The 26,212-nt window shown below is 37.5% G+C and overlaps 1 protein-coding gene across 1 annotated transcript in view; it reads left to right on the forward strand.

The window, feature by feature from the left end:
- The first annotated feature begins 8,363 nt into the window (after nt 1–8,363).
- Nucleotides 8,364–26,212, forward strand: part of mipepa (mitochondrial intermediate peptidase a) — a 41,087-nt gene continuing 23,238 nt past the window's right edge. Inside the window, exons 1-16 of the mRNA XM_051665091.1 lie at nt 8,364–8,665; nt 8,792–8,965; nt 9,081–9,169; nt 9,262–9,348; nt 10,212–10,275; nt 10,388–10,570; nt 12,052–12,208; nt 12,632–12,680; nt 12,975–13,035; nt 13,684–13,736; nt 16,102–16,255; nt 16,393–16,470; nt 16,633–16,837; nt 16,976–17,085; nt 17,182–17,256; nt 18,812–18,928. Of these exons, the coding sequence (XP_051521051.1) occupies nt 8,522–8,665; nt 8,792–8,965; nt 9,081–9,169; nt 9,262–9,348; nt 10,212–10,275; nt 10,388–10,570; nt 12,052–12,208; nt 12,632–12,680; nt 12,975–13,035; nt 13,684–13,736; nt 16,102–16,255; nt 16,393–16,470; nt 16,633–16,837; nt 16,976–17,085; nt 17,182–17,256; nt 18,812–18,928 (1,800 nt within the window). The 5' untranslated portion in view covers nt 8,364–8,521. The remainder of the gene's footprint in view (nt 8,666–8,791; nt 8,966–9,080; nt 9,170–9,261; nt 9,349–10,211; nt 10,276–10,387; nt 10,571–12,051; nt 12,209–12,631; nt 12,681–12,974; nt 13,036–13,683; nt 13,737–16,101; nt 16,256–16,392; nt 16,471–16,632; nt 16,838–16,975; nt 17,086–17,181; nt 17,257–18,811; nt 18,929–26,212) is intronic.

Consider the following 26,212-nt stretch of genomic DNA (forward strand, 5'->3'; position numbering starts at 1 on the left):
GAAGGTCCTTCCAGTATTATTAATAGAAAATTTGCATTAAAGGGGTAATTCACCCAAAATTAAAACATTCTCTCATCATTAACTCACCCTCATGCCATCCCAGATGTGAATGTCTTTCTTTCTTATGCTGAACACAAATGAAGATTTTTAGAAGAATATCTCAGTTCTGTAGGTCAGTACAATGCAAATGAATGATGGCCAGAACTTTGAAGTTCCAAAAATCACATAAAGGCAGCATAAAAGTAATCCATTCGACTCCAGTGGTTTAATCCATGTCTTCAAAATGAATATGATAGGTGTGGGTGAGAAACATATTAATATTTATGTACTTTTGTACTATAAATCTCGACTTTCATTTTTAATTCCCATTCTTCATCTTTTGTTTTTGGTGATTTGCATTCTTCGTGCATATCGCCACCTACTGTGCAGGGAGGAGAATTTATAGTAAAAAGGACCTAAATATTGATCTGTTCCTCACCCACACCAATCATATTTCTTCTGAAGCTATATATTTACCACTGGAGTCATGTTGATTACTTTTATGCTGCCTTTTGGGTGAATTATCTCTTTAATAAAATCCAATTGATCCAACATGTCTTTGTCTGCTTCACAAAAGGTGCACACATTACAATCCATATTAAATCTGTGTTACAGAGTAATGCGCTCAACTTGAGAAATATATTCAGTCTTTTTAAACTGCAATTCAGCAACGAAACAATTACACACACAGGACAAAATGTTCAGAGTATGACTATTTTAATAGGCAATACAATTTAAGCACAAAATTGTACAGAACTTTAGGCACAGTGGGCCAAAAGAAACTAACATCATCAACAGAATAATTTAACAGGCTCGAAACTGACAATATTGTTTTCTTGTTCTTGCTCTCTGATGTGTCATGAGCATTTTTTCTAAAATCATGTAACTGATCAAAGTCACAGCTTAGCTCTTATCTCATGCTATCGAGACTTCACCTAGTACACATTTTGTTTGGCATCTACTGTGTTGTAAGGCAAGTGATGAAGCATTGAAAGATGAAAGTACAGAAGTCACATTCGCCTTCTAATGCCTTCTTAGCCAATGTATCCGCCTCTTCATTTCCTTTCAACCCCACATGCGCCGGAACCCACAAAAACTGAACATGTACACTACCGGTCAAAAGTTTTGAAACACTTGTAAGTAAGTATTAAATGTAAGTACAATTAAAATTATATATATATATATATAATTTTAATTTTACTTACATTTAATACTTACTTACAAATTACTAGTAGTCTTACTAGTAAAAATTATATTCTGTCTTTTCTGCTGAAAACTTGAATCCCTCCTTTATTGACCATTCCTCTACTTTATTTAATGCAGACTGCATCTCCTTCACATTATACTCTATATGTCTTCCTTTATTCCAAAAAGCCCCATCATCAGCAAACAATGACTTACCAATTGTTATATATACCTTTGAAAAAACATCATTTATCATAATGATAAACATTAGAGGACTTATTACACTACCTTGAGGTGTTCCATTATCCACCACCCCACTAGAGGATATGGCCACCCCAGCCTTCACCCTAATTCTTCTCCCAATTAAAAAGTATTTTATCCAGTTGTACATTCTTCCTCCTATACCCATCCTCACTCATTTTTTTTAATAATCCCTCTTTCCATAACATATCATACGCCTTTCTATGTCAAAAAATACAGCAATTACACATTCTTTATTTATCTTATATCTGCCTTTAATGAAATCATTGGATCCGGTGTCCCTCGCCCACACCTAAACCCACTCTGATATGGAGAGAAGTCATTTCTTTTTTCTAAATAATATCAGTCTATCAGTAACCATTCTCTCCATTATTTTACACAGATGGGATGTTAAAGCTATAGGGCGATAGTTTATAGGGATACTTGGATCTTTGTTTGGCTTCATTATAGGTATAATTAATGCCTCCTTCCAGCTCTTTGGCAATACACCTTCTGTCCATATTCTATTATAGAATGCTAACAACACTTCCATTGAAACATCACTAAAATGCTTTACCATACATTAACTAATCCCATCCTGCCCTGGGGTAGTTTGTTTCATTCTTCTCACTGCTCAATTTAATTCTGTCATAGAGAATGGAACATCCAAAAAATTATCCATTGCCTCTCTTTTCCTCATTAAGTCTGGAAATTCTTTCACTATATCTTCTCTTAAATTCTTACTCTGATCTGTTAAATTATCTGAACTATTTACTCTGACAAAAGCCTTCAGAAACATTTCCACTTTATCTTCATCCTTCACTGCTATATTTCCATCCATATTTAAAACTTGGTACACATACTCCTTTTGGATTCCACTCATTCTTTTAATAATGCTCTATACTTCTTCCACTGGCGTACTCTTCCCTATTTCATAAAAAAATGATATACAGTTGTGCTCAAAAGTTTGCACACCCTGGCAGAAATTGTGAAATTTTGGCATTGATTTTGAAAATATGACTGATCATGCAAAAAAAAGTATTTTATTTAAGGATAGTGATCGTATGAAACCATTTATTATAATAAATATATATTATAATATATACATATATTTATTATAACATAGTTGTTTGGCTCCTTTTTAAATCATAATGATAACAGAAATCACCCAAATGGCCCTGATCAAAAGTTTAAATACCCTTGAATGTCTGGCCTTGTTACAGACACACAAGGTGACACACACAGGTTTAAATGGCAATTAAAGTTTAATTTCCCACACCTGTGGCTTTTAAAATTGCAATTAGTGTCTGTGTATAAATAGTCAATTGTTCGGGATACAAAGAAAAACCCACAGGTAACTTCAGGAGAAACACAGGCTGCTCTGGAAAAAGACGGTGTGGTTGTTTCAACGAGCAAAATACGACGATACTTGAACAAAAATGAGCTGCATGGTCGAGTTGCCAGAAAGAAGCCTTCACTGCACCAATGCCACAAAAAAGCCCGGTTACAATGTGCCCGACAACACCTTGACACGCCTCACAGCTTCTTGCACACTGTAATTTGGAGTGACGAGACCAAAATAGAGCTTTATGGTCACAACCATAAGCGCTATGTTTGGAGAGGGGTCAACAAGGCCTATAGTGAAAAGAATACCATCCCCACTGTGAAGCATGGTGGTGGTTCACTGATGTTTTTTTTTTGGGGGGGGGGGGGGGGTGTAAGCTCTAAAGGCATGGGGAATCTTGTGAAAATTGATGGCAAGATGAATGCAGCATGTTATCAGAAAATACTGGCAGACAATTTGCATTCTTCTGCACGAAAGCTGCGCATGGGACGTTCTTGGACTTTCCAGCATGACAATGACCCTAAGCACAAGGCCAAGTTGACCCTCCAGTGGTTACAGCAGAAAAAGATGAAGGTTCTGGAGTGGCCATCACAGTCTCCTGACCTTAATATCATCGAGCCACTCTGGGGAGATCTCAAACGTGCGGTTCATGCAAGACGGCCAAAGACTTTGTATGACCTGGAGGCATTTTGCCAAGACGAATGGGCAGCTATACCACCTGCAAGAATTTGGGGCCTCATAGACAACTATTACAAAAGACTGCACGCTGTCATTGATGCTAAAGGGAGCAATACACAGTATTAAGAACTAAGGGTATGCAGACTTTTGAACAGGGGTCATTTCATTTTTTTCTTTGTTGCCATGTTTTGTTTTATGATTGTGCCATTCTGTTATAACCTACAGTTAAATATGAATCCCATAAGAAATAAAAGAAATGTGTTTTGCCTGCTCACTCATGTTTTCTTTAAAAATGGTACATATATTACCAATTCTCCAAGGGTATGCAAACTTTTGAGCACAACTGTATACTCTCTTAGCCTCTCTTACTGTTCTTCTGACATTTGATTGAGTCTGTTTATACTCTATCAAATGCTGAAAATTATGTGATTTTCTGATCCTCCTAAATGCTTCTTTCTTAACTAATAATGTCAATTGGCAAACCAGCTTTAGCGACATCTACTGTGCAGGAATGGGACTCAGATGCAGTGATATGGAAGGGGGTTATGAAACTCATGAAACAAAACAAAAAATATACCCTTGTGGTATTTAGCCCTAAATGAATACAATTTGTGTGTGTGTGTGTGTATATATATATATATATATATATATATTTTATTTTTATTTTTTTATTTTTTATTTTTTTTTACAATATTGCCTTAGTCTTTCTTTACTGTTACCGGCCCCAGACACAGAGACTACAAGAGTGCAAATCAGGGGCGTAGATTACCCCCATAATAAAAACAAGCAAGTACAATTTTAATATATCATCATATCATTTTTTCCCCACATTGCAGTAATGAGATTATCATAACAACCATCTTTTTGGTAAAACAATGTAGAAGATCTCCATCTTTGCCAACATGGGCACTGAAGTCACCCAGCAAACTATGGAGTCCCCAGCTGGCACCCCCTCCAGGGCCCCTCCTAGGGTCTCCAAGAATGCAGAATAATCTGGACTGTGGTTCGGTGCATAAGCATAGACCACAGTCAGATCTTTTCCTCTTGCAACATGAATTTGCAATAAGGCGACCCTCTCATCTACTGGGCTAAACTACAAGATCATAGCACCAAGCCGGGGTTTGTGAGTATACCCACACCTACTCAACGCCTTTCACCCTGAGCAACTCCGGACAAGGAGAGAGTCAAACCCCTGTCCAGGAGTTTGGTTCCAGAGCCAGAACAGTGTGTAGAGGTGAGTCCAACTACTGTATATCTACCTGGTATCTCTCAACCTCACACACTAATTCTTGCTCCTTCCCCACTAGTGAGGTCACATTCCATGTTCCAAAAGCCAGTTTCCGTAACCAAGGTCCAGTCTGAACAGGACCCCGCCTTCACCTGTTACCCGATGGGCATCGCACCGGTCCCCTATTTCTCTCCTTGCAGGTGGTGGGCCTACAAGGAGGCAGCCCCACTTTTTTTTTCAGGCTAAGCCCGGCTAGGCCCCATTGGTCAAAGCCCAGCCACCAGGCACTCACCTGCGAGCTCCTCTCCCGGGCCTGGCTTCAGGAGAGTGCCCCTGTTTCCCTGTTCCGGGCAAGGTCACTTTTCTTCCTGCTGGCCACATCAAAGGGAAGTTTTGGATCGCTCTTTGTCTGGCCTCTCGCCTGGGATCAATTTGCCAAGGAAGACCCTACCAGGAGCCAATGCTCCAGATAACACAGCTCCCAGGGTCACTGGGGCATACACACCCCTCCACCATGATGAGGTGGCGATCCACGGAGGGGTTGCATCTTACTCTCAGTAACTCCAGCAGAATCAGAGTGCTGCCAACCTAAAACTACATCCTTGCAACACTTGGATACAATGACCTGTTAATGCGAGATAGAAAAACAGAGTTAAAAGTGAATTACCTTAAAATCCCAGAGTGATTTAAAAATAAAGGTCTGCTCTTGGCCCACTTTCTAGAAACAGCATGAATGCAAGTCACCTGTGATGCACTTTAATATGTTTTTCCATTCCAGTAAGTTAATAAACTTACAGGTAATATTACAAATGAAACATATTAGATAATTAGTTCAAGTTAATTAACATTTACCTGCTTTTACGTGAACATGCAATAGAATGTGCAATAGACATGCAATAATAGCCAGACTAAACTATACAGCATACATTTCAAACCCATTTGTAGCACCTCATTATTTTACACTTACCAATTAAGTGGTCCCCAGCCAGGCTCAGGGCTCTCATGCTGACTGACATGTCAAGGAAAAAAATCCATAGTGTCTTCATGTTTAAGGTCATTTTAAGAATAAATCAGGTATTACCATGAAATACTCTAATAAAAGAGGTAACTTTAAATTTACAACCATAAAAATGTTTAGCAATACACTAACAAACACGATAAGTTTCAAGGGGAGATATTTTTATATGATCTGTTTTCTCCACCTGGAAAAAATGGCAAGCTTTGAAACGGTGTTAAGAATGATTTAAAAATAAATTCTGGATGCATCAATCACATGGGTGCACTATTATCCAGCGATATTTCTTTCATTAGCTAATAGCTAATCCGATTAGTTAAAACAACACCGACAGTAGCAACTTCAAACAAGCCGCTTACCTTTCATTTTCGTAATTCTTTTTACAGCACAGTAAAGTTTTGTGTATGTGCTGCTGACTTCTCAAGTGCTAGACGAACGCGTTCCAAAACGGATTATCAATGGTATCAAAATGCAGCGGCATGTGTCAGTGCCACAAAATCACTGGCATGTGCCACAACTTCCAGTGGCATGTGCCAGAGGCATCAAAACGTAAGATGACATACCACAAAATGTTAATACTGCTAATGCAAAACCAACTGGATTGCTTTAGAAGACATGAATTAAACCACTGGAGTCATTTGGATTACTTTTATGCTGCCTTAATGTCCTTTTTGGAGCTTCAACGTTTTTTGCAACCATTCACTTGCATTGTATGGACCTACAGAGCTGAGATATTCTTCTTAAAATCTTATTTTGTGTTCTGTTGAAGAAAGAAATGGGATGGCATAAGGGTGAGTAAATGATGAGATCATTTTTATTAACCCTTAAATGCATACTTTGGGTCATTAGTGACATGGGACTTCATTCCATTCCCTGTACCTCATACATTTTTTTTTTTAATTATGCCTACACCTCTTGAGTATTACTCATCCTTTCTCTGCTAAATAGTGTAAAAAATTCCACAAAAAAATAAAATAATGTATAAATGCTTAATAGAGCTGTTCAGGTTGTAGTCCAAAATCCCGGAAGGGAATTCGCCATGGGTTCCTTATGGATTTTCCTATGGGTTTTTATAATGGGGTTTTTGAACTTATGAGTAAAATAAGTTCTGTGGTAAACATTACTTGACAAAACATGGATGTTTTGTTCTACAACATAAATTACAGTCATACCTCAAACGTGAATTTTAAAGCCGGTGTTCGTTTTTAAAAAAGTATTTAAATCAATACAGATTCAAAATTCACGTTTGAGGTATGAATGTGTCTAATTTATGTTCTAGAACAAAACTTCCACATATTGTCAAGTAATGATTACCACAGACCTTATTTTACTCATAAGTTCAAGAACCCCATCATAAAAAACACATAGGAAAATCCAGAGGGAACCCATGGTGAATTAGACTTCCGGGTTCACCTACAAATTGACATCAAGGCTGAACAGCTCTATTAGCCGAAGTGTTTAGGGTCATTAAAGACAGTAGATTTGTAATAGTGTCTGTTTTTTTTTTTTTTTTTTTTTTGGACTTCTGTAAATCACATTTTTATGATTATTTCATATCTATATCATCTATCTGTATCACACGATATATATTTGTTTGTTTAGATGACTATATTCATACAAATGACTACTAAATCACGTTGATTTTCTGTGTGTCAGTGGTGAATTATGAGTATAAATATGCTATTTCTTACTCAAGGTGGCGCTGATGTATCAGCGATTGACTTAATTTACATTTGACATTGCTGTTTAATGAAGAAACAACATGGAAGTAAACTATAGCAAGTACAACACATGAACAGTATGATTTGGCTATTGTCATTGGGTGTACTACTGAAATTATGTAAGTTGCGCATCTGTTTAAACTCAAAGTGTAGCTCAGTATGTGTTTGACAGCCAGTTGCGTCTCATGTTGTATCAGTGTGGAAGTAATGTATCCTGTTCTATATTTGTTGCATCTTCACTTTGATATATGAAAAATCAAACATATAAATGGAGGAGACCTCATGTGTGTGGAGGCTTCATACTATTCTCTGCGGCACAACTCACCACGCGCCCCAACGAGAGTGAGAACCACATTATAGCGACCACGAGTAGGTTAACCCAATGTGACACTACCCACCCTAGCAGCTGGGCCAATTTGGTTTCTTAGGAAGCCTGACTGGAGTCACTCAGCACCCTGGATTTGAGCTTGTGGCTCCAGGTGTGGTAGTCAGCATCTTTACTTGCTGAGCTACCCAGGCCCAGAAGGGTTAAGCATTTTTAAGGTTTAAAGAAGTCAAACAGTTAGGTGAAATTATCTGCTATAATAATAATAATAATTATTATTATTATTATCATTATTATTATATACTGTCAGTTGGTAACCTAATCGACACCAATAATATAATGTTTCTCCTCATTTACAATTCTGTGACTTTTATTTTGAAAAACCAAGAAGATTCGCTACATGTCTCACTTGCGATTTAAATACACTGTAACGTTTAACATATTTTAGCAATGTCTCGTGAACAGTTCAAACACAAAATCTACTGTAAAAACATTTTTAAAGTTTGAAAATAATGTCATGAATGCTCACAAATGACATTTTCCATGTCGAAAGTGCTGCTGTAAAATCACAGAGTGTCATACACGCTGACATTGTCAGGGACGAGACATGCCTCTTTTCTTCAAGCCTCTGAAAGTTACTTTTCACTGCGCTGCCGTTCCGTTTGTCAGCAGTTTCAGTTTGTCGGTTTTGCTGGTTGTGAATAGTGAAGTCAGTATAGTTATATAGTTATAGACTAACAGTGTGATGTTAGTGTATAGACCGCTGGTTTGTTTACTCAGGCATGGGACTGCAGTGAAGCTCTGTAGGACAGTCACCACCTGGTCACCTGTAGGAGCTGCTTTCAATTCCAAAGTTCAGAAGAGACTAGACCTCTTTCAACAAAATGTGGTACGTACCTTTCTTCACATTATAGTTATGATAGTTCATAACATCTTCTATGTTATAACTCTTGGACCCCATTGTATAATATGGCGTACATGATGATGTTACTCATGTTGTCTGCTGATCTCTCAGGGGTTGTTTGGGGTCCCGGAGCTCAGCTCCTTGGAGGGTTTTGATGTGGTCCAGGACAGAGCCCTGCAGGAGACAGAGCAGCTGGTGGAGAAAGCCTGCCGCTGCCCGCCAGGAGTCAAAACAGTGGAGATATTTGATAAACTCTCAGACAGCCTGTGCAGAGTGGCAGACTTGGTAAAACAGTTCCCTGATATTCACACATTTAGTAGGGGCCATTCATTTTAAGATGGAAAAAAATACAAAGTGAAAAATCTGAATTGATGTCTGTTCCTTTTTTCATTATTTGTAGGCAGACTTTATCAAAGTAGCACACCCCGATTCGTCCTATCGGGAGGCTGCGGAGAGGACTTGTATAAAGATTGGCACTATGGTGGAGAGGTGGGCCTGCTTCATATGATGCAGTTTTTAATCAAATTGAAGGAAAGGTATTTTTCCAAAGGAATTGAATGTTTTTATTTCTTATGATGCAGGCTCAATACTAACGTTGAATTGTGTAAGAGTTTAAAGGACTTGTTGGATAATGAAGAGATCATGGCCAAATTGGACCCAGAGACAAGGTATGAAATCTTTTGAGAACCAGTTTATTCCGTTTCTGAAAAAAGTGCAACAACTTTCTAAATTGGATTTATGTTAAACAACAACAAATAGGCTTTAAACGTGATGCAGGTGCCTGTGGGTCAAGAAAAAAGTGAGGCACTTACAATGGAAGTGAATGGGGCCAGTTCATAAACATTAAAATACTCATTGTTTTAAAAGCAAAGCCACATTAGGCATGTTAATATGGCTTTAGTTTGATGAAGTCACTTACTAACTTTATCTGTGTAAAGGTATATCCAATATTGCAGCATTGTTCCCATGACGACGTAATGCCAGTAAACCCTGGAGCCTATTAGACACTGTAATGTCCAGAAATCCTTGAGTTTTTGTCACACTAAAATAATGTCAACACATAATGTTTACATCTTTCGGCTATACTTTTGAAACTGTGTATTTTAATGGTTATGGACTGGCCCCATTCACTTCCATTGTAAGTGTCTTACTGTAACCACATCTCTCTCAAACACTTTTGAAGAGATTTTTATCAAAGTCAACACTGAATCAGTTTTAGAGTTCTTATCGAAAACAAAAAAAGTTTGTTTTTTTATTTATTTTTAATCACTCTACCTTTTAATGTATTTTAACTTGCTTTTTGCCATGAAAATAGCCTTGGAAGCTGGCATGGCATAATCACTAACTAACTAACGTTCTCTCTCTCTCACTAATTAAATAAGGGACAAATCTAAATTATTTTTGTGAGAATAATATCAACACTATGCTACAAATGCTGTTGATTGAGCTTAGCTTGTGTTGAACCCAGAACATTCCTTTAAGCTGTATTCAGCAAGAAAATAAATAGAAAACTTTTGTTTCATTGATACAGAAGAGTAGCTGAACTGTTCATGTTTGACTTTGAAATAAGTGGAATCCATCTGGATAAAAAAAAGGTAAGATTCTTTGTATTGACTGTGCTTCTCATGACCAATCATAATTTACTGGCGAATGAAAATTTGTGAGTATCTGTAAACACTCAGCTATAATAACCTCTCTCTTTCACAGAGGAAAGAAGCAGTGAACTTAAATGTTAAGATCTTGGATCTGAGCAATCAGTTTCTCATGGGCTGTCACATGCCAAACAGAATAGAGAAGAATGCTCTTCCTGATCACCTTCACCAACACTTCACCAACGAGGGAAATTACATTCAGATTGGAGGCCTGCATGCTGATGCACCTGATGATCTGGTAGATCACAAAAGATCAGTGTATTACAGCTGTTACCATCTGATATACCTCTTAAACTCCAAAAGGGGGCGCTATATAGCAAAAAATGATAATGCTCAATATGCTCAAGTACCTGTATACTTAAGTCAGGCATATGTAGTATAGTTTGAAATCTTAGAATCTGAGTTTTTCAAAGATGACTATTACATCTGCATTTGTGTTACTTAAAATAACAAAATAAGGCCTTACAACATCCACGTTGCAAATAAGTGCCACCTAGTGGTTATGTGATAGAAATATTAATATAAAATAGCACTTAAATAGACAAATCATATAACAAATGAAAGCTCTCATTCTCAGGAATGCAACTGTATAGTTTATTTTGTTGCCTTTATTCCACAGTTTATAAGATTTTCAAAAGAATCACAAAGTTAAAAGATATTTGTAAGTCATCAAATACAAACGTCTCATTTATGCGCCAATCACTGCTGCTGTAAGCCCCAAATAGCTAAAAACTTCATATCTGTTTTTACCTTAGGCAGTTCTCTAAAACATAATCCATTGTTTTCTTGTCTTTGAGCTTGCTTGCGTGACTAATCCAATGTTATATCTTGGGTGTCCAGAATAAAATATGTGGTCCCGCAGTAAAAGCATGCTAAAACATTCATCGGAAATATAAGTTATCGACTATATATGTTATAGAATGTTATACATCACCGCAAAGGGGAGGATCTCCGCTTTCTAAAGACACCTAGACTGAGCTTCTAGTCCACTCGGAGGCCAAGATATTTGATAAAACAATAAAATGGTGCATGAACTGAACATTAGACTGAATGTCTATGGACGAGCACATCTGTGAGGGCTAAAATGCATTAGAGCGCCACCTACATTTGAAGGTGATGGAGGAAAAATTACTTTTTTCTAGTACTTGCTGCCATCTAGTGTGTGGTTCTAAACCACTGATTTCTGAAACACCCAATTCAAGTCTTGCTGTCTCCAAAAACATTAAATAAGACTATTTGGAGGGAGATGGGGTAAACAGAACCGGAATTACATGCTTTCAAAATTTGGACAATTTTTCAGTTAATACTGTTCATTGTAAGATTGTAAACATATAAAATATTATTTATCTGAAACATTTAGACACATTTTTGGCAATTAGTCTAAAGTATGGGTAAATGGTGAGCTTTTAAATTTGAGTGTGAAAAATTGCAGGGGGCAGCCCAAAAATGCCTCAGAGTTGAAGAGGTTAAAGGTATAGTTCACCCAAAAATAAACATTCTGTCATCTTTGACTCACCCTCATGTCGTTCCAAACCCCCTATGATTTTCTTCTGTGGAACACTAAAGAAGATTTTATACATAATTTTTGGGACTGAATGGTGACTGAGGTTGCCATTCTGCCACACAGGTTTGGAGCAACATGAGGGTGAGAAAGTGATGATGGATTTTCCATATTTGAGTTAACTATCCCTTTAAACTGTGAACTATTTTTTTTTTTAGGTAAGGGAAGTTGCATATAAAATTTTTCTCTACCCCAATGCAAATTTGATGCACATACTTGAGGAACTGCTGACCTGCAGGGATAAGCTGGCTCGATTGGTTGGTTATGAATCTTATGCACACAGAGCATTAAAGGGAACCATGGCCAAAAGCCCAGGTAAAAACCTTTAGTCTCAAAAGGCCTAATTTTTCTCATTTTCATTGTTTTGCTTTTTAGTTTTTTAGGGTGAAGTGTGTAATTTCTGTACCACTAGCTCCACCAAAAGGAGTAGCAAAAATATTGATTATTTCCAAACAGTCTCCCCAATGATTTTCCACTGGTGAGACAAACAGGTAGTCCTGCCCCAAACTCACACAATTGGTTGAGGCAGAAGATGTCTTGTCAAGCCATTCAAATGAACAGAAATGTTTCGTAAGCTACCTATGAATAGGTCACTTATAGTTGTCTCTGCACCTAAAAATGAAATAGTATTTAAAACGTATCTGAAAAATTACACACATCACCTTTAAATAACCTTCCAGCTATACACGTGCCCTCTGATGAGTATTCAATTTTGTGACAAGTTCTGTTTTTCCATAGAGGCAGTCATGAACTTCTTACAGCTTCTCACAGACAAACTCTCTGACAGGTTGAGTTTTACCCCTTCACTGCATGTCATTTGCATTAAACCACTGCTCAAGATAAATATATCATGTGCTAAAGTTTCTATCTATGCGTTATCGATGATGTAACCTGATTTATGTACTGCAGTGTTGTCATATTCCTATTCTAGGAGATGTCACTCTGACTTGAGCCACTAGGTGTCACTGTCTATTAAATTTTATATCATCTCCACTATAACAGAGGCACAAGGCTTTGCACGCTTCAGTTTGCATTTGATGGCACTTTAAATGTTTTATTTTTTATTTTATTTTTAAATCAGGACTGAAAAGGATTTTAAAATGATGAGGGATATGAAGACAAAACTCAACCCCAGAAATCCAGTAAGGACTGCACTATAACACTATGATGTAGATTTTAGATACAGTACTGTGCAAAAGTTTTAGGCACTTGGGAAAAATGTTGCATAGCGAGGATGTCTTCAAAAATAATGCCATAAATAGTTTTCATTTATCAATTAACGTCATACAAAGTCCAGTAAACATAAAAAAGCTAAATCAATATTTGGTGTGACCACCTTTGCCTTTAAAACAGCCCCAGTTCTCCTAGGTACACCTGGACACAGTTTTTCTTGGTTGTTGGCAGATAGGATGTTCAAAGCTTCTTGGAGAATTTGCCACAGTTCTTCTATCTATTTTGGCTGTCTCAATTGCTTCTGTCTCTTCATGTAATCTCAGACAGACTCAATATTCTGTGGGGGCCATGACATCTGTTGCAGGGCTCCCTGTTCTTCTATTCTAATCATTTCTATTTGCAAAAGTAATGTTTGGGAGTCTAACATTTATATTTCCTATTGACACACTAAAGCTGAAAATATAAATAACCATCTTAAGACAAATGCTTTTGTGAAACATCTTATGTGCCTAAGACTTTCGCACAGTACTGTATGTGTTCCAGATTAAAAGCTCAAACATTTTCGAAAGTGTTTTACAGTGAGAATTGATTCAACAATTTTCCTTTTTGTCCTCTAGGAACTAATGCCATGGGACCATCCATACTTCAGTGGTGTGATACGTGCTGAAAGGTAAGACAAGGGAGAAAGTATGAATCAGAAATTTTGTGCTATTTAATTTTAAACATTGTAAAGAAAGTAGGAGAGAGGTCAAGATAACTTGCCAAAGACACAATACTTTTAGCAGTAATGAACTATCAATAAGGAAAGGAGGCTGTGCTATATTTTGTGTACAGTCACAGCTAAAGGGTATTATTAAGCACAACGGTCAGCAAAGCAATTACTATATTAACTATGTTTGCTATGTTACCATATACTGTATATGTATGTATGTATGTATGCACTCACTGACCACTTTATTAGGTACACCTGTACACCTACTTATTCATGCGATTATCTAATCAGCCAATTGTGTGGCAGCAGTGGAGTGCATAAAATCATGCAGATACAGGTCAGGACTTTCAGTTAATGTTCACATCAACCATCAGAAATGGGAAAAAAATTGATCTCAGTGATTTCGACCGTGGCATGATTGTTGGTGCCAGACGGGCTGGTTTGAGTATTTCTGTAACTGCTGATCTCCTGGGATTTTCACACAGAGCAGTCTCTAGAATTTACTCCGAATGGTGCCAGAAACAAAAAACATCCAGTGAGCGGCAGTTCTGCAGACGTAAACGCTTGTTGATGAGAGAGGTCAACGGAGAATGGCCAGACTGGTTCGAGCTGACAGAAAGGCTACAGTAACTCAGATAACCACTCTGTACAATTGTAGTGAACAGAATAGCATCTCAGAATGCACAACATGTCAAACCTTGAGGCAGATGGGCTACAACAGCAGAAGAGCATGTCGGGTTCAACTTCTGTCAGCCAAGAACAGAAAGCTGAAGCTGCAGTGGGCACAAGCTCACCAAAACTGGACAGTTGACGACTGGAAAAACATAGAACATAGATCAATTTCTGCTGAGGTACACCGATGGTAGGCCCACTGCAGCCTCAGCTTTCTGTTCTTGGCTGACAGAAGTGGAACCCGACGTGGTCATCTAACCAGGATAGAGATGGAAGTGAAATGCCCAGATGCACAACAACAAGATGGCAAGTACATCAAAGTTTCTAGTTTGAGAAACTGGCCCCTCCAGATCCTAAACTGGCAGCTCCAATGACCAGTACATGGCAAACACTAGTTTCATCTGCAACAGTGAAGAGAAGACTGAAACCTTTGCCTTTTAAGCAGACTTTCAAAGAAAACATTTGAAATGGCAAATAAGAAGAAAAGTGTAGGATGTGCAAAAGAACTAGAGGTAGGCCGATATATCGGTTTTACCAATTAATTGGTGCCGATAGTTGCTTTTTGGAACTATCGGTTATCTGCAAAATTCTATGCATGGTAATGGAGGCAAGTCTTCATTTCAACATAAGAGTCCATGGTGTGTTTTGGAATTGTTTATAGTTAAAAGTTCCGCGTTATGCATTAAATCTAAATTTGTTCTGGTAATTATGGGGATTTTGGTTGAAAAATAAACGGCATCAGGGATTTAATTAATTTTGGATTCTTACAGCATCTTTGCCTGTGCCCATCATAGTAAGGATTTTTTTTTTTTTATAAACAATTTATATATAAATTGATTTTAATATCTGCAAAACCACTACTGGTTGACTTCTAAAAAGAACTTAAAAGATTAAGTGGTATATGATTAGAAAGTGATATTATGAATGGATGAATTAAAGTTTGCCTACAAACCAATTACATCTTTTGGATGTGCTGCAAAAAGGATACAATTCAACTTTACCTGAATATCTAGAATAAACTGACTGCTAGAATGCCTCAGGTGTCATTTCCTCGAGTGGAGGATTATTGGACGAACAGAAAATATGAAGAATATAGCATTTATTTAAACAGAAATTGTCATTTGTAAAATTATAAATGTCTTTACTGTAATCCGTAAGCCTTTTAAAGCATCTTTGGCGAATAAAATTATATTTTTCTTTCAAAAACAAAAATTACATAGTGATTCCAAACTTTTGAATAGTACTGTAATAAGGCTGTCAATAAATAAAAGTAATAATCTTATGTTTTTCGTAGTTAATGCAATTAATCTATTTATGTACAAAAATTTGCCTTTAAATTCAGTTTTTCATTAGTGCATTCAGTTTAATGATTTCAGCTCCTCTTATAAGCAAAGAAACACTGTTTTTAATAACTATTCAAATAATTTTTGATGTCATATTAAGAAAATGTGTTTATAAATGTAAAATGTTAATAATAATAATTTTAAATACATAAAATATGTAGATAAGTTAATTACAATAGGCTATATGCAAACAAGGGGAAGACTGGCACAGATTTGTATCCACTGAAGCACTGGCATAGATTGACAGATACCCTAAAGACACCATTCAGCCCTTAAAAATGTGGTATGTTTTGTGTTTGTCTCGGCAGATTTAACATTGAGCCAAGTCTGTACAGTCCGTATTTCTCACTGGGGGCTTGTATGGAAGGTCTGAACAGTGTTTTCACACAGCTGTATGGTGTATCGCTGCTGGCCGAGCAGCCCAGCCTGGGGGAAGTGTGGAGCAAAGACATCCGCAAGCTGGTGAGATCATGAGTCTGTGTTCGGGCTACTTTAGACTTCATTATCAGACCCAAGTCCTGTGATGAGCTTCCAATGAGAGTGCTTCCTAAGGTCTTAGATGACTTTACCACAACTTCCTTTCTGAATTGTGCCCACAGGCTGTGGTGCACGAAACAGAGGGTTTGCTGGGATACATCTACTGTGACTTCTTCTACAGGCCAGACAAACCCCACCAGGTAGAGTAGAGCTCGGATAAGCTTTCTTTTTATATAGTTTCCTTAGTTTGTACATCCAAAATTAGGATCCGTTAGATTAGAATATGTCACCTGAACAAAGGACACTTCAGCTAACAAATTTGTGATGTTTGATCAGACCAGTTTTGTTTGTCTTCTCCTCAGGACTGCCATTTCACCATCCGTGGTGGGAGGCGGTTGGATGATGGCCAATATCAGCTGCCAGTGGTGGTTCTGATGCTGAACCTGCCCCACGCCACTCGATCTGCCCCCACACTTCTCAGCCCGGGCATGATGGAGAACCTCTTTCACGAGATGGGCCATGCAATGCACTCCATGCTGGGACGCACTCGTTACCAACACGTGACGGGTACAGCTATGAACACATAGTCTACTGACTCTGTTTATTTGGCTTTATCAGCTTGCAGGTTATTAGAGTCTCTATAGCAACATGATTATGATGACTCCATGTTTCTTTGTGGTTTGTTTTATTGTGTTCTCTTTTTAGGAACACGGTGTGCCACTGATTTTGCAGAGGTGCCATCTATTTTAATGGAATACTTTGCCACAGATTATCGCGTGATTAACCAGTTTGCCCGGCATTACCAGACAGGACAGGTACAGATATCTTAAAACTGTACTGCGTTATTTCTGTATTGGCTTTATCGTTGTTATGGTTCTTTATTTCACATTCATCTCTATCATTTGTCAAAGCCTTTGCCGCAGAGCATGGTGGCACGTCTCTGTGAGTCCAAGAAGGTCTGTGGTGCTGCAGACACTCAACTTCAGGTATCAGATCTTCTCAATCAACAAGGAGAAAGTTTTCCAGCATGAACAACCCTCAAAACCGAACTTGAGTTGAAAAAAGTGTCATGGGGGCCTTTCAGACCTTACGCAACAAATGGAATGTCTCAAGACATTTTACCATGACACAGTGTCAAAAAAAAAAACAGCGCTCCTTTACGAGACATCCGTCTAGCGCATGTTTACATAGAAAAACAATTGGTGGAAAAAAGAAGCGTTATTTGTAATCTTCCCCTTGGAAAGTTAGGCCAGAAACATACTTTACGCAAACATGCATACGTAGAAGCGATCGTTTGGCCAACATGTAGACCGGTTGAACATGCCTAGCATGCCTTCTTGTGTTACTGTGGTGGTAACAAACCTCAGTACTCAAATGGACAATAGAGTTACCTTCAAAAGTCTGGATGTGTTATTATTCAGGTAATTTGCTATAAAAAGTTTTTCTTTAAGCTGTTGCTCCTCCATGACAGTAGTTGGCTCACCGTAGAAGTGGACAGTTCACACTAATGTCCTCTGTAGAGCCTCTTGGGACAACGCTGAGAATACAGCACGTACTTACACTTTGGTATAAATTGCGGTCTGACACATTTTGGAATGCAACAACGCCCAAAATTGAGCTGGCTTAGCTAGAAGTGTCTGCATTCACGTACTTGCGTAGAGCATGTAAATTTTTTTTTGTTGTTCATCGTTAAGCTTTAATTTAAAAGTTGACGCTTTGCTTTTTTTTTTTTTTTTCTTTTTTTTAAAGATATTAAAGGGATAGTTCACCCAAAAAATGATAATTCTCTCATCATTTACTCACTTTTATGCTATCCCAGATGTGTATGACTTTCATACTTCTGCAGAACACAAACGAAGATTTTTAGGAGAATATTTCAGCTCTGTAGGTCCTTAAAATGTAAACGAATGGTGACCAGACATTTGAATCTCCAAAAATCACAGCAGCATTAAAGTAATCCATAAGACTCCAGTGGTATAATATACAGTATGTCTTCTAAGTGATGCAGTCACTTTGGGTGAGAAACAGATCAATATTAAAATCCTTTTTTACTATAAATCTCCACTTTCAGAATGTGGAAAGTGGAGATTTAGTAAGTGGAGATTTAGTGGACTTAAATATTAATCTGTTTCTCACCCACACCTATTATATTGCTTATGAAGATATGGATTAAACAACTTGAGTCATATTAATGACTTTTATGCTGCCTTTATATGCTTTTTGGAGCTTGAAAGATCTGGTCACCATTCACTTGCAGTGTGTGGACCTACAGAATTGAAATATTCTTCTAAAAATCTTCGTTTGTGTTCTGCAGAAGAAAGAAAGTCATACACATCTGGGATGGCATAAAAGTGAGTAAATGATGAGAGAATTTTCATTTTTGGGTGAACTATAGATCTGCTTCCAGTATTGGCAAATTTAGACTTTAGTTTAAAAAGTCTTGATATTTGCCACTGTAAGCAGTAATGATTCCTAGTTTTATATTATTATAAATGAGTTGGCACCTAAACACAGGTTTCTTTTATTGCTGTTTGTCTGCAGGTTTTCTATGCAGTCCTGGATCAAGTTTATCATGGAAAACCACAAAATCAATCAATGACAGATATCTTGATAGACATGCAAAAGAAGTATTATGGCCTACCATACGTCACCAACACCGTAAGTGTGTTTATGATTTTTTTTGGTGAAGAATGTTGAAAAGACATTGTTTTCAAACTATTTTATTAAGATCCTGCCAATATACGTATACTGTAACATTCAGACTTCACATTTTCAAAATGAATTTTTTTACCCACTGTGAAATATGAAAGATCTTAAAGGGATAATTCACCCAAAAATGGAAATGACATCATAATATACTCACCCTTACAGTGCATCCGGAAAGTATTCACAGCGCTTCACTTTTTCCACATTTTATGTTACGTTACAGCCTTATTCCAAAATGGATTAAATTCATTATTTTCCTCAAAATTCTACAAACAATACCCCATAATGACAATGTGAAAGAAGTTTGTTTGAAATCTTTGCAAATTTATTAAAAATAAAAAACGAACAAAATCACATGTACATAAGTATTCACAGCCTTTGCCATGACACTCAAAATTGAGCTCAGGTGCATCCTGTTTCCACTGATCATCCTTGAGATGTTTCTACAACTTGATTGGAGTCCACCTGTGGTAAATTCAGTTGATTGGACATGATTTGGAAAGGCACACACCTGTCTATATAAGGTCCCACAGTTAACAGTGCATGTCAGAGCACAAACCAAGCCATGAAGTCCAAGGAATTGCCTGTAGACCTCCGAGACAGGATTGTATCGAGGCACAGATCTGGGGAAGGGTACAGAAACAATTTCTGCAGCATTGAAGGTCCCAATGAGCACAGTGGCCTCCATCCGTAAATGGAAGAAGTTTGGAACCACCAGGACTCTTCCTAGAGCTGGCCGCCCGGCCAAACTGAGCGATCGGGGGAGAAGGGCCTTAGTCAGGGAGGTGACCAAGAACCCGATGATCACTCTGACAGAGCTCCAGCATTTCTCTGTGGAGAGAGGAGAACCTTCCAGAAGAACAACCATCTCTGCAACACTCCACCAATCAGGCCTGTATGGTAGAGTGGCCAGACGGAAGCCACTCCTCAGTAAAAGGCACATGACAGCCCACCTGGAGTTTGCCAAAAGGCACCTGAAGGACTCTCAGACCATGAGAAAAAAAGATTGAACTCTTTGGCCTGAATGGCAAGCGTCATGTCTGGAGGAAACCAGGCACCGCTCATCACCTGGCCAATACCATCCCTACAGTGAAGCATGGTGGTGGCAGCATCATGCTGTGGGGATGTTTTTCAGCGGCAGGAACTGGGAGACAAGTCAGGATCGAGGGAAAGATGAATGCAGCAATGTACAGAGACATCCTTGATGAAAACCTGCTCCAGAGCACTCTGGACCTCAGACTGGGGCGAAGGTTCATCTTCCAACAGGACAACGACCCTAAGCACACAGCCAAGATAACAAAGGAGTGGCTCCGGGACAACTCTGTGAATGTCCTTGAGTGGCCCAGCCAGAGCCCAGACATGAACCCGATTGAACATCTCTGGAGAGATCTGAAAATGGCTGTGCACCGACGCTCCCCATCCAACCTGATGGAGCTTGAGAGGTCTTGCAAAGAAGAATGGGAGAAACTGCCCAAAAATAGGTGTGCCAAGCTTGTAGCATCATACTCAAAAAGACTTGAGGCTGTAACTGGTGCCAAAGGTGCTTCAACAAAGTATTGAGCAAAGGCTGTGAATACTTATGTACATGTGATTTTTTTTTTTTTTTTTTTTGTTTTTGTTTTTTTTTTCCGTTTTTATTTTTAATACATTTGCAAAGATTTCAAACAAACTTCTTTCACGTTGTCATTATGGGGTATTGTTTGTAGAATTTTGAGGAATATAATGAATTTAATCCATTTTGGAATAAGGCTGTAACATAACAAAATATGGAAAAAGTGAAGCGCTGCGAATACTTTCCGGATGCACTGTATGTCTTTCCAAACCCATATGACATTCTGAGAAACCCAAAAGGAAATTTTAGGCAGAATGTTTACGCTACTCTTTTTCATGCAATGGAAGTGAATAGGGATGGACACTGTCAAGCCTCCAAGATGACAAAAAAGCACCATAAAAGTAGTCCATAGTACTCAAGCACAATATTTCAATGTTGCTATGTTCAAGCTTCGGTCTGTACCTCACAAAAAGCTATCGTATGGCTTCAGAAGACTTGGAATATAGCAGTATGGAAAGAGCAGCGTGAATATTCTGCAACTCCCTTGGTTTTCCAGGGAAGCTAGATAGTAATATGATTTTAGAATGACATGAAGGTGATTAAATGATGACAGAATTTTCATTTTTTTATAAACTTTCCCTTTAAGGATAAATAATTTGTGAGTTAATAAATGTCACTTAAAATCCAGTCTAACTCGAAGCATGTTTCTCCATTTGTTGGTGGTCTGTTAACCTAAAATTAAGTGATCTGTTGCAATTAATGAATGTTTGGGAATCATTCCTTGACTAATCCTTAATAGCATCTTATAGGCTACGACTCCTAAAGTACAAAAGCACATCAACACACCAAGGTAGTCTAGTTTTGGCCTTGTTCCTTCCCTGTGGTTTTATACATTTTTTACAGACATTGCACAGTTAAAGGGTTAAAATGATTTCTCTGCTCTTCGTCCCTGTTTGGGGGCATTTTCTGAAATAAAAAAGCAGAGATATCCTTTGAAGAAGCATTCCCTATTTGAAACTCTTCTTTCAGAATTGTTTTTAGGGAGGGAAAAAGTTTGAAATGCTTTTCTCAACACTTCAGTAGCTGTAGAGATGGCCGTTTGGGAGCTAGAGCGATCTAAAAAGCATATTTTATTTTGGAATGGCCTTCATAAACCATTCATCCTAGCCTGTAATTATTTGGAGCCACTGGGAATAAGCCCCCCCCACCAACTCAAAATATTCCCCTCTCTTTAATTGCCCCAGCCATAATGTCTTTTCCATCCTCTAAATCACCCTCCTCTCCCCCCTTTTTATCCATTATTACTCCCTCTCACGGGAACGCAGCAAGAAGTATGCATGTGTGTCTTTCGTTAATGTAGGATGCATGTTTTAGTGACTAAAAGAACAACTGAAACCTTTCCTCAGTCCACAGATGGTTGTAAAATCCTGTTGTTTCTGCATACATCTATTCATTTACTCTCTATTGAAGTATGACAGCAGTTTTGTTGAACAGACCTTCTAGTACTAACAGTGCTGGTATAAAAGCTTGATTTGTACAAATGTGAGTGGTGCTTGTGATTGTTGGAGTTGGTTTGACAATTTTTCCAGGTTTTTCCATGTCTCTTAAAGGGATAATTCATCATTTACTCACCCTCATGCCATCCCAGATGTGTATGATTTTCTTTCTTCTGCTGAATACAAACAAAGATTTTTAGAAGAATATCTAATTTCTGGAAGTGAATGGTGGCCAGTAGGTATGCTGCGATTATATGGTTTTACTATTAACCGTGATTAAAAATGTCATGGTTAATTTAACCATAAGAATTTAGAATCCACGGTTAAAACCGTGAAATGCTTTATTTACATGTGGCAAAATGTTATATATAATGTAGAAATAATATACTATAAGAGTTTTGCGTATGATATTGTAAGCCTAAACGTGAAAAGCTCTTGTGCCTGTGTGGGTACTGGAGCTGTTGCTATGGTTACGGACGGTGGCCACATGGTGCTTGACCAGGTTTTGCGGACTGAACATGAAACTGGGGCTATTACACGCAAATTTCAAAGTACAACAGAGGATTTTGATCTACCAGATTCATATCCATCAAAAAAGCGACTTAAATCGGCTGTTTGGCAGCATTTAAATGACTGACTGAAGACGACGGATGTAAAAGAAGCACACAGAAGTCCTAGAAAGATACACCTACTACAAATTGGAAAGGATGCTCCACTAGTCGTCCAACAACAAACTAGTAAGTTTAATATTTTAAAGTGATGAATTAAAAGATGCAACTTTTTGTAATGTTTAGGCATGCTGACAGCATGCGGTGCATTGTGTGTAGTTTCTATCAGCAAGTAAACTTTGAAAAGTTGCATCTTAAATAATTGTCATAATTTAAAGCATTGCTTATGCACAAATTCACCGCATTCAACAATAAATGTCCATTTTAGTCATTATAGGACATTAAATCGCCTACTGTGAGCAATGTTCTGGTTATTATGCATAGTCCACAGGTTTATTTGTGAGGTGTTGTGGACAGTGTTTAGAGTCTGTTGCTGATTCTTTATGTTGGGTTGTCTGACAAACAACAGATTGCTTTAGTAAACTGTTGCAGAATTAAAAAAACTATTGGATGACGTGAACTACATATTGCACACCCACAACAAACTTACATTTACGCACTTTTGCAGCACTCGAGTGGTTACATTTAAGCACATCACTGAGCTCAGGATGCACATAATCGTTGTGCCCTAGACTGGAGTGACTCTATATATGTACCACCTATTTATTTTTTGTTTGCCCATTTTAGGGCTGCCCTTAGCATCCATATATCCCTCAGAAATACGTCCACTAACACGTTTAACTGTGATATGATATGCATTTTTTGCATCAGTGCTGTTGCATAATAAGAAAATGTGCAGATATTTGTAAAACCGGTTAACTGCTATTTTTTTTTTCTCAGATGGTAATCTAACTGTCAAAATCTCACACCGCAGCATCCCTAGTGGCCAGAACTTTGAATCTCCGAAAAGCATATAAAGGCAGCATAAAATTAATCCATACGACTCCAGTGGTTAAATCCATATTTTCAGAAGAGGGTGAGAAACAGATCTATATTTAAGTCCTTTTTTTATTTTTTTTACTATAAATCTCCACTTTCACTTTCTCATTCTTCTTTTTTTTGGCAATTCACATTATTTGTGCATATCGCCTCCTACTGGGCAGGGAGGAGATTTTATAGTAAAAAAGGACATAAATATTTATCTGTTTTTCACCCACACATATCATAACGCTTCTGAAAATATGGATTTAACCACTGAAGTCATATGAATTACTTTTATGCTGGCTTTATGTGCTTTTTGGAGCTTCAGAGTTCTGACCACCATTTGCTTGCATTGTATGGACCAACAGAGATGAGAGATTATTCTATAAATCTTCTTTTGTTTTTAGCAGAAGAAAAAAAGTCATACACATCTGGGATGGCATGAGGGTGAGTAAATGATGAGAGAATTTACTTTTTTTTTTTTATTCTTTAAGATATTCTGGTCACTAATAATGGCTTGGGTCCCTCCTTCAAGGTGACTATATAGGATTTTGTTATTGTACACCAGCCGAAAATTTCCCAATCGATTGTTGGGAATCTCATAGTCGAATCTAATTTTTTGTCCAGATCTATTATTCATTCACACAAAACAATTACTTGAATACACCTTTATGAGCTTGTTTTCAATTTCTGAGTTCAAAGTCATTTTAATAGTTTTTCTAGGGCTAAGTAAAAAATGTGGTATAACTGTCTGGAGATGTTTAATATAATATTTGAAAAATGTTTGTCCATCAAATCAAAGTCATGTTGTGTAGCAGAAAAGGCTACTTTAGACCCTTATAATGACGATGTTTGATATATTGGCATTTTTAAAAAAAGGTACATCTTGTTCAGGCCAAATGGAGTGACCTAAGAAAACGTAGTGTTTTTCGTGACTCAGAAATTCAGGATATTTGTAAAAATATTTTTTATTATATGTTTGAAAACTTTTTTGAAATTAATGGTTAAGTTGTGTACACTTGCATGTATTCAGGGTACAAGGAATGTAATAAATTTTACTTGATAGTTACATGACTTGACATCACAAGTAATTTTTTATTTTTACTGTAGAAAATGATGTTTTTCAAAAATGAATGAAATCACCATGGACACAACCATTACCTTTTTACAAACCTGATAAACTAGATTTTTAAAAGATTGCTTATCTTTATCATCTTGGACAACCTTATTAGTCAGCAACCCTAATAGTGATGCTTGCCTTAGCAATCACTGCTAATAAAGATTGTGGCCAATGATAGAGGTAACTCACAGAGAGAGATATTTACATTTGTTTAGCTTTCATTATGACGTTGATTTGGTTTACTGGGTCATTAATAGTGTTCTGGAAGATAATGTCAGCTGTTAAGAACATGGATCATATGGTGGCCGACGAAATGCTGGATGCGACAGAGTGTCAAAGCCCCCAGCTTTGCTCTTGCGAGTCATAAGGACATAAAAGCGATTTGTTGAACTAAAGACAACCTAGGAAACAGGGGCATAGCTGTTACTACCACTACTATCGTTTAAACTTGGGTTAGGGACTTGAACAAACCCCTAACCCTGACTATTAAAGGTATAGTTCACCCAAAAATGATAATTCCCTCATCATTTACTCACATTCATGACATCCCAGATGTGTATGACTTTCTTTCGTATGCAGCCTCCGAAGGCAGCATTTTCCAGTTTTTGGATGCAGCCCTGATTAGCTGGTTCAGAAAGTGGCGTTCACAGACCTCAGCAGGGGCGCCAAGATAAAAAAAAATAAAAAAAATGCCACTGATATTTTTTTGAATGAGTAGTGCTGATATATACTGTACTTAACTAATTTCTTTGCTTTTACAGAATTTAAGCATTTTTTTTTTATTATGTACATATCCACATTTTTCCATTAGTTCCTTCATCACAAATAATTCTGTTATTTTTCTCACATAAAGTACCATGGTATTACAATGTTTTTCAGACATGGTCCGTGATAATGCCATGTTTTTGATGTGCTATAGTACAAATATTTTTTGGAGTACCTAGAAGATATCATGAAATATGAATATAAAAAATCATACGGTTGGGTTAGGTTAGGGTTAGGACATTACAGGGTTAGGGATAGGATTAGGACATTTTTGGAAATATCCTTCACCATGGTATTACCACAGTGCTTCATAGAGCTAATCTTTATCTTGTCTCATCACTTTCTCTTATCACTGCTCCCTCACTTCATTCTGTCATATCGGCTGCTTCCACTCTGACCGCATCAACCTCTTTATAGAACTGACACTTTCTATAGTACTTTCTCTTTATTTGCTTTCATATTAATATGTTATTTTACTATATTCGGTCATGAATTTTTAGGACCTTACAGCAGCAATGTGGCAAAACCATGATACAATGATAGTACCAAGATAGACATTAATACCATGGTTCTGGATGGTTACCATGGTAGCCTACATGTCCAAAAAATGGTAATAGCATGGTGCTTTTTTGAAAGTGATTAATCTAATGGCTTATTTGTTTAAACAAAAAGTAAACTAGTTTTGGCTGAATCAGAGAGCTTCTTCAGTTTATGACAGTATTCCATGAAAGACATATTGGATTTCTATCTACAAGCAATGTGACCGCCCCATCA

Source organism: Myxocyprinus asiaticus, chromosome 31, assembly GCF_019703515.2.
Source record: "Myxocyprinus asiaticus isolate MX2 ecotype Aquarium Trade chromosome 31, UBuf_Myxa_2, whole genome shotgun sequence".
In the NCBI taxonomy this organism is placed as follows: Eukaryota; Metazoa; Chordata; class Actinopteri; order Cypriniformes; family Catostomidae; genus Myxocyprinus; species Myxocyprinus asiaticus.